The 11,253-nt window shown below is 34.5% G+C and overlaps 1 protein-coding gene across 4 annotated transcripts in view; it reads right to left on the bottom strand.

The window, feature by feature from the left end:
- Positions 1–2,179: 2,179 nt before the first annotated feature.
- BMPR1A (bone morphogenetic protein receptor type 1A) overlaps positions 2,180–11,253 on the bottom strand; it is a 140,407-nt gene continuing 131,333 nt past the window's right edge. For all 4 annotated transcript variants that reach the window (XM_082406763.1, XM_082406761.1, XM_082406762.1 and 1 more), the window contains 4 exons: positions 9,094–9,391; positions 7,289–7,464; positions 6,139–6,269; positions 2,180–6,051 (listed from right to left, as the gene is read on the bottom strand). In XM_082406763.1, coding sequence (XP_082262889.1) covers positions 5,926–6,051; positions 6,139–6,269; positions 7,289–7,464; positions 9,094–9,391 — 731 coding nt within the window. In that variant the 3' untranslated portion in view covers positions 2,180–5,925. The remainder of the gene's footprint in view (positions 6,052–6,138; positions 6,270–7,288; positions 7,465–9,093; positions 9,392–11,253) is intronic.

Here is an 11,253-nt window from a genome sequence, read left to right as displayed (position 1 = left end):
GGGGATATGGGGATAGTTGTATACATATAGCTGATTCACTTTGTTAGACAGCAGCAACTAACAACAATGTAAAGCAATAATACTCCAGTAAAGATGTTTAAAAAAAAAATAATCTAGGCCGTGAGTAGTGAGGTGGGTGCAGGGAGCACTGGGGTATCTGGAATCACTCTGAATTTCATTCTGAGCAAGTAACTGGACAAAGACCAGAAATATAAAGTTCAGAGGAGTAACAGGTAGGCCACATATATTGCATCTAAAAAAGAAAACAATTCAGTAACAATTCAATAACCTTTCAGCCCTAGTCTCTGCTTCTATCTGAAATATTTTTTCATGTACCTTTGCACTTGAACTAAGTTTCCTTTTACTGATTCCCAGCTTCAGGGTGACTTGCCCATTTGCTCTTACGCTGAGCTCACAGTGTTTAACTCCCCAAGACTAGAACAGTACCACTGCCATTAGGTGGCCTCTGCCTATACTTCTGGCCAGCCACCTGCAGTGGACTGTGTCCACTTAGGCTGTACTGCTCCAGGGCTGAAGCCAGGCTTTCTTAGGAATATGCATCCAACTGAAGTATGAAGTGCAAGAAATGGTCCATGCATTAGCAACAGGCAGATAAATATTTCTCCAAGAGAATGAAGACTTGATGACTGAATTAGCATCTGTTTAAAATTACCTACAAGGATTAGACTATTCTGGAAGAACAGTATCTCATTTCTTAATGTCTACTCTATTAATGCTACTAATAATGTTAAAGAAACCTTGGAAATAGTCACTCTTCCAACTAAACAGGGAGAGTAACATTATGCTGAGAAGGAAGAATTAATATATCTACCCAGTTTTTGAGTCAGCTTTTTATAGATGGAAAAAAAGCTAGGAAGTATTTGATAGGCCCAAGAAATCCCTGAGTCTTCTTTATCAAGCTGCACAAGAGTACATGCTATTGTTTCAAGAAACTTGTCTTACAGTAACACTAAATGAGGATTCCAGTAAGGAATCTATAATAGGCTATCTCCAAACATGTATTTTTTTTTGGCAGGGGGTGGGGGGGGGGAGACATCAACTAGTAACAAATCTTTTGTAAGGATTTAACACGTTCAAATGCCTACAAAAAGGCATCACAAGGCACACTGAGTGAATTTACACACAACTGAAAACAGCTCTGACAGGTGGTGAGAACGATTTTGCTACAGAACAGAAGGAAAGCTACCTTTACTTCCCTAAGTTTAAGCTTTTAAAACAGCATTTGTTGCAGCAGGAACACCATAAGGCCAGATAAATGGATTACACTACTCTAACTAAAAGAAGCTAGTTACAGGCAAGAAATCAGGCACTCTATTAGCAGAAAGAGAAAAAACTTGGAAGAAATTACCTGGCCAGGTAGTGAGATGAGCACTCTCTTAACACTGCTCTTAGGAGTGTAAATGAGAAACCCTTCTTGGCAGCAAGATTGCAATATTTATCAAGAATCTCAGATTTTTTTTTTTCATCTTAAAGAATCTTTTAAAAGTTCATATCCACTGGTTCCATTTTTAGGAGTGTAATCTAAGAAAATAAATATATGAAGATTTATGTACAAGGATGTTCAATATATTGGTTATATTTTCCCAAACAATGAAAATAACCCAAATATTCAACAGGGAATTATAAAAATAAATTGTTCCATCTACTTAGTGGAATGCTATGTAGTCAATTTTTTAAAAAATGTTTTCAATGGATATATAATGACATACTATGATCTTAACATTGTAAAAAAAATATGTAGCAGCAAAAAAGATCAAAAAGAAACATTCAACTGTAAATAGTTGTACTATCTGGCAATAGGATTTTGAATGATTTCATTTGCTTCTTTATTCTTTCCTATGTTTTCCAAAATTTCTGTAATGAGTACATATTTTTAGAATTAGAAAAAATGTTTTGTTCTTTTTTTTTTTTTTAAAGGAAAATAACCCTTGGCTATAATAGGCTTATATAACTATTATAAGTTCTCTATCTACACAAAGGAAAGAGTGTGTGGCCACTTACCTGCCGTGTCCCACACTGGGTTTCTGGTGGCTGAAATGCACATCTCAGGGACATCTGTATGTACACTAACTTATTTGTCATAAAATTTCACTGGATATGTGACTTCTGATACACAATATAGTCCAAGCAGAGTATCACAAAACACATCACTAAAGTATACTAAAATAAGGTTATTTACTTAAAAATGATACACTGGATGTAATCTATATATAGAACAAAGCAATTAATGGTAAACTTAATAATAAGGCACCTTTTAAACCAGATGCTATACAAAATACATTTAGTGTGTTACATATCAAAGATGAATCTATGTTTTTGGTGTTTTACAAATGCATAATAAAACTGCTTGTTTTTAACCTTCTTTCAGTGTCTATGTACATCTTTCCTAATTAAGCTATAATGATACTTTCATTTTATACAATATATACTACATTTTACTTTTTAAATGGGCAAGGACAACAGTCACTAAAAGGGCTTAAATAATTCCATTGAAAGCATAGTACAGAGCACAAGCTAAAATTACAATATATTTAATCCTTTGCAAAAGCAGTATTCACATACCTTCCTTATAGGATGATTACACATAGCTTCATGTGATGCTGCCCTAGATTTAATCTGCTCTTTATGAACGTATCAGCTCTCTGCAGTTTTCACTGTGACTCTCATAACAGCACGGAGGCAAGAAGATGAACTGCTACACTGCTATTTTAACATCTGACCCAAGCAAATAATAAATATTACCACTTCTAAACAGTACAAGAGCTGCAACAATCTTTAAAAAAATCAATTCGTATTTCTGCTGTTGAAATTATTTTAGATATTTAAACATTTCAAAACGTGTATGAAAAGAAAAATAAATAATTTAATTTATAAAATCTTGCCTGGAATAAATTATTCAATATCAAATTTGATCTTGGGCCAACTTAGAGATGCATGATTCTTTAAATATTGTATTGCATTTTTGTTCTAAACAGAAGCAAAGCATCTGGGGAAAAAAAGGTACTGAATATTTTTTAGAGTGAACAAATAAAAAATCTGGCACATTCTAGGAAAACATAATTTTCAAAAACTATAGGTCACTTTCTAAGCTCAAAAACACTCCTGAAATTGGAAAGGCAACACAAAATGTTGATTGAAGTATCTTTTGTGAAAACATTTCCAGAGAAACCAGATTCGAATTTTATGCTTCAGAAACTTGTCCAATAAGAAAGCACAGGGAAAGCTTAGAATAGACACACTGAAGCCAATTCCTAGCATGCATGCCTTTAATTCTAGAGATAATGATATTTACCAGTATAAAGAGGATTCATAAGGAGAATTTTCTTTGAGGGAGGATTAACTTCTGTTATATTCAGGTAGTTTTGGTTTTTTGTTTTGATATTTTAGTTAAAGGGATGACAGACAGAAGCTACACATTTTTAAGATGCTAAGTTGTAAGCAGGACCAAATTATGGCTTCCAGGGTTTTACAAATTATTATTTATGGTACTATGTAATACTTCCTCTTTTACTCTTTAAATATTTAAATATGAACTTAGAAATTTAAGAGTAAGAATAAAAGGAGAGAAAAAAATAGGTTTCATGCAACTTTTTTTCGACTTTAGGATTTCAAAAATGGAATCATTTGCTTTTTAAAGAACATGTAATATTAGAAAATATTTTTATTGAACAAGTTTCTTGATATCACTTTTAATAAATCAATTTAAAAAATCACTATAATGCTCTTGTACTTATATATTATCTGCAATTGTCTGCTTCCACATACTAACATTTCTTAGAGTTTGCCTTTCCTTACATTTTTTTCTTTATTATTAAGACGACAAATTATTTTCAAGATTTATAGTTTATCAAATAAAAAATAAATCAAGGTTAACCTTATACTAAGTAGATTAGAGCTCATAAGTATTCTTAAATCACTTGGAAATTTAGATAAAAATACCTGTACCTCTCAGTACAGAGATGGGGAAAACATTCTCAAACAGGAAGTTATTGGGTACTATGTATATCAATATATAAATTTACTTATCTTGATGAACACTTCAAGCTTTAGTTATGTTAGATGAAAATTATTAAACTTGGTCAAAACTGTTAAAGCAAGTCTCAAATTTATGATTGATGTATAGACAAATATGTAAGCATTTCATCCTTAAATGTCAGTCACATTTTTGGCAATGGATGGATACATGCTCTGATTCCTCCCCTTTAAAGATTGTTTTAGCTATGTTGTGATATAATCACATTTATTTTATGCTATATTCAAGAAAACTGTCTCACTTTATGCACCCATGAGTTGTTTGTTCAGAATAAGACATTAATATTTAAAAGGCATTACAGAAGTATGGTAAGTTTAAGTAGATCAGAATTACTCCTTGGGGAAACAAGGCATCCATAAAATATGTAGCATTTTATTGAATAACAGCTATATGGTATAGATATAGGCACTGACTAGATATTGAACTTTTTGCCTGACTCTTCACTGTCTTCACAAACTTACGGAACAGAAATCATAAAACCAAAAATCTCAAATGATTTAAATGTCTAAAACAGTTGTTGACAAATGTATATTAACTCTGAGACAGAAATTTCTAATTGGAGGATCCTTTCATAAAGGAGAATTGAGATGATGGCATCTTAATGAAAGTCTATACCTATGGTTAGTTCTTGATATTTAAACAAAGTCCTAGACTTGATATAGTACTTTGAATTAATTCTGAAAATTTACATGTAGTTCTACTTTACAACATTTTTTTTCTGATGATCTTTTAATTTTTTTTCCCTTAAGGATGGGATATGAGGTACACATGAGCTGGTTTCTATAGTATGAATGTATGTACATATATAAAATATGGTCGTAAAGGAGCAGGTGTTTTGCAAGTAAAGCATATTATACACAAAGTATAAATAACTTCCCTTTTAAAAGTTACTGAGAATAAAGAATACAGAACATGGTTACAGGCACTTACATTGCTATCAAATGCAGTAATTAGTATTCACTTCAATAAGAAGTGTTTTCTTTAGAAGGTTCATGGCATTGGAAGTTCCAACTTTGGATAGGATGCTTTTCATGACAAAAATAATAATTACAAAAAAAAAAAAAAGTTTGTGGTGGGAGGAAAACAGTCCAAATTTACATACACTTTAAACTCCTTTTGGCCTTTATATCAACTTTAATGTTAAAAAATAAAGTTGGTGGAGAAGCTAGCTCACTTGCAAGGTAAATGGCTTTTATGTGATTGGCAAATCTTGGTCAGATAATGCATTTTTAAAGCACAAAACCAACAGCCACCAATATCTTCCTGTGCATTCATAAATTATTTTCTTCTAACTCAAATGGCAGCAGAGGAATTCTGGTATGCATGTATGTACACAGACACCACACACACACCATTATCAAGGCATGACAAACTATCATAAACTAAGCAGTATCCCAAACAGATCATGATCCATAGGCTGTTTACAAAGGTAGAATACAAATAGATTAAATTTTCTCAGGTAGAAGGTAAAAGTGTATATTTCTCCATCTCGGCTGAATTCATTTATCTTCTTAAGGCTTTCACAGAAAGCACCATTTTATGAACAGGTAATTCAGTACCCAGAGTTTGACTGGAGACATTAATCAGGATTGAAGTCTTGATGCAGTTCATAAAAACCCAATTAAAAAAAAGGCATCAAAAACCACATTTATAATAAAGCTGTCCATATATAAAGAATGAAGTGTTTAGAAGAAGTTCCCAGCTTGTATTCTACAGAGTACTGAAAGGTTTAATATTAGCAGCCTGTGAAGGTGTAGTGAGGAAAGAGTCTGAGAACCAAGTTAACATCCTTATTCTATTCTAATTCCACCCGTTCCTTGGGTGAAAACAGTTCTTGCAGTCTAGAATTTCTCCTCATGATTATTTGTCTGTCAAATCTTTACATCTTGAGATTCAACCATCTTGGCAAGTGTCTTCTTGATTCTCAGAGCTGTAAGTCTGGAGGCTGGATTGTGAGCCCAGCATTCTGACATTAGCTTCAAAACTGCTCGTAGACACTGAAAAGTAAAGAGAATGTAGTGAGTAGGTAAATATCATTGGCAACACTCAGCAATCACTTCCTAAGGGGACTGAATTCCACTTACTTCATCACTGTTCCATCGATTAGACACAATTGGCCGCAAACGTTTGACACACACAACCTCACGCATATCTTCATATGATGGATCATTGGGTACCATGTTATAATATGGTAATTGGTACTCTTCTACAATTCCTGTAGTGAGTGAGAAAGTATAGTGGGCACAAAAACGGTGGCTGGACAAAATACATCAATCCATTCAGTACCTCCTACTGAACTATGGAACTGAAACAAATCCCTCCATAAAGTAGAAAAGATTACAGAGTGGATGATTCACTTTTAACAGTAAAGGTATGTTCTCTTTTTCTAATGTCTAATTATTTTCTCTACCCCTACCATAGCTGTCCATATTGGACATACCAATATCCCTTAAAATAAGCAAGGTGAACCACTCACCCTAAATTTTCAGTCTAATTATTTATGTACACAATTGTTTCTACTAATGAATGAGGTTTTAATTTTTTTAATTATTTTTTTTCCTGCAGTAGAAAGACAACACATATGCAGAAAAGAGTTAATAAAGCAGACCTGAAACTGCTATTCTTAAAAGGCCTGCTTGCAAGACTGGCACTTGACTGGTGTCTGGGAACTTGCCTGGTAAACAGCTCCCTACACTCATATAAAACTAAAGGAAAAGGCGAGTCACTGTTCCTAGACTGTTTGTGCCAACAATATGGTTTATTCTGGACACCTGGCTTTCTTTCTAGGAGTTTGGAATTTTGATACATACTAGGCAGAGGATGCCCACGTGACCAGCATCCAAAAAAATCTTTGGGTACTAAATCTCTAATGAACTTCCCTGGATGACAATATTTTACACATTATCACAATTCATTGCTGGAGTAACTTAAGAAAATCCCGAGCGACTCCACTGGGAAAAGACTTTTGGAAGCTTGTACCTGATTTCCTCTAAACTTTCTGCCCCATGCACCTTTTCCCTTTGCTAATTTTACGTGTAGCCTTTCAGTGTAACAAATTTTAGCTGTGAAGACAACTATATGCTGAGTCCTGGGAGTCCTAATGAAATCACAGAACCGGGGAGTGGTCCTGGGGATCCCTGACACACACGACATCTAAATTATACATCTGGAGGTGTTATTTTTTGAATGATGAGTATACAAACATAACCAGAAACATGCTACCTAAACTCCTACCTCCTGTGATACAACGACGAGCCATTTCCCAAATAATCAGGCCAAAGCTATAGATGTCAGCCATTATGTAGGGCTGGAAATGGTTTTTATTCAGGCTTTCATCTAGCACTTCTGGAGCCATGTAGCGTTTGGTACCCACCCTAGTATTCAAAGGTACATCAACTTCATTTGTATCACTGAAACAGAAGACAGACAACGTCCAGGTTGAGGGCCAAGAACAAAATCGTTTCTCATCTATTTTTGTCGCATATTGTAAAAGTCAGGGTCTCTCTTTGTATATATATAACAAAATAAAATAAAGATTTATCTATCTATCTAATATGTCTATATTCCCTTATCAGAAATCCTTGGGGTCAGATGTATTTTGAAATTTAGCATCTTTCAGGTTTAAAAAAGTAATATACCCTTTAAATATATGCTATATATTATATAAATCTCCAGCAGGGTCTGCAGCAGTACTCAATCAAAATCATTAGTAAGTACACAGTGAAAAACTAAGTATGAATATTCATACTAAGCTGGATAAATAAAGACAGTAAATACCTCACATCAGTTCAAGTCAAGTTTTGTCACCAAACAAGTTTTGTGCCTCTCTAAGAAAGAGAACAATACTGAATATAAAAAAAGTGGTACATAATTATATCCCAGAACAAGTGAATGTGAAAATTAATTGAATCATTTGCTTTTATCATTCTCATGTGATCCTTTGTGATTTAGGATTACATTTTTTTTCTTTATGGGTCCAACCAACTTAGTTCTATTGTGAGTAATGTTTACATAATCATATTGAAATGATGTTTATTGTTTTTTTCAATTTTTGGAGTAAACTTTAGAGTTAGAAGACATGAATGATTTGTTTTTAGGTCCCCAGATCTATTAGGTTCTGAAAACTACTCTGAGGCAGAGATTAATATAACGTATTTTATATTTTCTTAAATTAGCATCTGATGAATATTTGAGCCAATAAGCACTCCACTGATAAAAACAACAGGATTAGAATACTGTAAAAATGATGGAAGAAGATTAAAATTTTTTAACGTTTGCTTTATTATGGACTAGTACTTCTATTTTATGGCCTGAAATGAGTTTTGAAATGTGAAATGGCTGTTGTATTCCAGAATTATAACATTAAAACAATTTAAATAGTTTTCTAAAAATCTGATATTCTCATTGTTTAAAAATGTTGACAACATCAAGTAGTGATGAAGAAATGGCGTACTTATATCTTGTTTATGGGAGTGTAAACTGATGCACGCTTTCTAAAGGGATAACCTACAACATACTATTAATATAACTTAATATGTACATACTCTCTGTCTAGCCCCTTCTCTAGCAATCCATCATGAAGAAATACTTGTACAAGTATTCAAGGATATTATATATGGATAAAATACAATATTCATTAAAGCATTTTTAAAATAAGAGAGATAAACTGGAGGCAACTTTAATGCTCATCAGTTGGGTCACAGATGAAATAAATTATAGTACATCTATAAAATGGAAAACTTTCCTTAACACTGTTAAAAAGAACGAAGTAAATCTATATATACTGAAACGGAAGGATGTCTAAGACAATAAAAAGTAGGAAATCAAGAATTATGTAGAGTAGGATGTCATTTTTGTTAAAAACAGAAAACACAATGACAACAAAACACGAAGACAAAAACCCCCCAAAACCCAATTTATATAATTATATAAGCACAGATACATGTTTGGAAATCCACTGTCCTGAATACAAACACAAACAGGTAAATATCTTTAGGAGATTACAATAATTTCAAAACAGTAGGTAAAGAACCGCTCACCTGTTGAATTTAACAGCAAGGCCCAGGTCAGCAATACAGCAACTTCCATTTTTCTTGATGAGGATGTTTTTGCTCTTGAGGTCGCGATGAGCAATTGCAGGCTTTCCTTGAGTGCCATAAATTTCTGTGTGGAGATGGCACAGACCACAGGCAGCTGAGTAAGCCAGCTTAAGCAGGGCTCTGGTGTCTAGTGTAGCACATTTCAGGAAATCATAGAGGGATCCGTTTTCATGGTAATCGGTAATCAAATAGAGCTGAGTCCAGGAACCTGTACCTTTAATATCTGCTGCTATAAAACCTGTTCAATTAATGAATTTAAAAGGTTAGTTATCAGACGTGGCTAGGAAGAATAATGAATGCTGATTTAGGATATTGAGAATAACTTAGGTATAATCTACAGGTAATAAAAATTTAACTTGCCTGACAAAATCTCTTGAATATGTTACCAAAATTTTTATTTCTGTCATTTACATATAAAAGTCTATACTTTTGTAATTAATTTAAAGTTATCTTAATGATAATCATAAAAATGATAATAATATGACTAAGAAAAAGATCACATATATAATAACCTAGGGAAATGTTATTTATCTACATGATTCTGTAAGTATGAAGAACTATAAAGAAGGAATGTGGAAAAGGCTCTTCATTTCAAACTGAAAAGTGGACCCATTAAAATAATAAAGTTAGGGCTTCCCTGGTGGTGCAGTGGTTAAGAATCCACCTGCCAATGCAGGGGGCAGGGGTTTGATCCCTGGTCCGGGAAGATCCCACATGCCTCAGAGCATCTAAGCCCGTGCGCCATAACTACTGAGCCTGCGCTCTAGAGCCGGTGAGCCACAACTACTGAACCCCACGCACCACAAGTACTGAAGCCCGCGTGCCTAGAGCCCATGCTCTGCAACAAGAGAAGCCACTGCAATGAGAAGCCCGCACACTGCAATGAAGAGTAGCTCCCGCTCACCGCAACTAGAGAAAGCCCGCGTGCAGCAACGAAGACCCAACACAGCCAAAAATAAATAAAATAAAAATAAAAATAAAAATAAAAAAATAATAATAAAGTTAAATATGTTCAACTAAGAGTTCGCTTCTAACTAAGCCAACTCCCACTTGCCCATCAATGCCTTATCACATTTGCCTTTTCAGCCTGGCTCACTGACAAGCAAGTTCACAATACTGGCTTCCTTTCTTTCTCCTTTCTCTTCTCCTCCCTCTCTTCAGAAAAAGGTGAGTGCTGAGTTGAATAATGTTCCCCCGCCTCATTCATGTCCACCTGGTACCTATAAATGTGACCTTATTTGGAAACAAGGTCTTTGTAGATATAATCAAGTTCAGATGAGGTGATACTAGGTTAGAGTGGGCCCTAAATCAATGACTGGTATCCTTATAGGAAGAGGGAAATATGGATACAGACACACAGGAAGAAGGCCATGTGCCAACAAAGACAGAGATAGGAGTGTGGTCTCCCAAGCCAAGGAATGCCGAAGATAGCTGGCAATCACCAGAATCTGGAAGAGGCAAGGAAGGGTCCTCCCCTAAAGCCTTCAGAGAGCATGGCCCTGCCAACACCTTGATTTTAAACTTCTGGCCTCCATAACTCTGAGAGAATTAAGTTTCTATTGTTTTAAGCCACCTAGTTTGTGGTACTCTGTTACGGACAGTCCTAGGAAACTAATATAATTAGTATAGGAAACTATACTCTTAGTAACATGCTATGCACTCTCTAAATTAAAGGGCAAGGAAATAGTACCTGAATGGAAAGTCAGGGAAGGTAGATGAGTTTATGCACCCTACTGATCAGATCATACCTAGGTCATTTTGCTACTGTGTAAATGGGGGTGAGGAGAGAGACCTACTAAGCATAGAACATAATAAATGAAGCTACATCTTAGGAGGGAGGGGGGTGATTTAATTTGCAACAGGCAAAGGTACATATAGTTCAAGTTACCCTAGAAAATTGCTTAAATTACCTTTAAAAGACTTGTTTTTTTGTTACTATATGAGTAAGTCCAATAAACTATATTACTTCCACTTTGAAACTCACTGCTGTTTCTCCTCAGCTGGGTAGTAAATATAGACATACCTTGTTTAATTGAGCTTCACAGATACTGTGTTTTTAACAAATTGAAAGTCTGTGGCAACTCCTGCCACAAGTCTATA

Source organism: Balaenoptera borealis (genome assembly GCF_965194805.1).
Source record: "Balaenoptera borealis genome assembly, chromosome: 10".
Taxonomy (NCBI): Eukaryota; Metazoa; Chordata; class Mammalia; order Artiodactyla; family Balaenopteridae; genus Balaenoptera; species Balaenoptera borealis.
The sequence above is the reverse complement of the archived record's forward strand: the minus strand, read 5'-3'. Positions and strand labels throughout refer to the sequence as shown.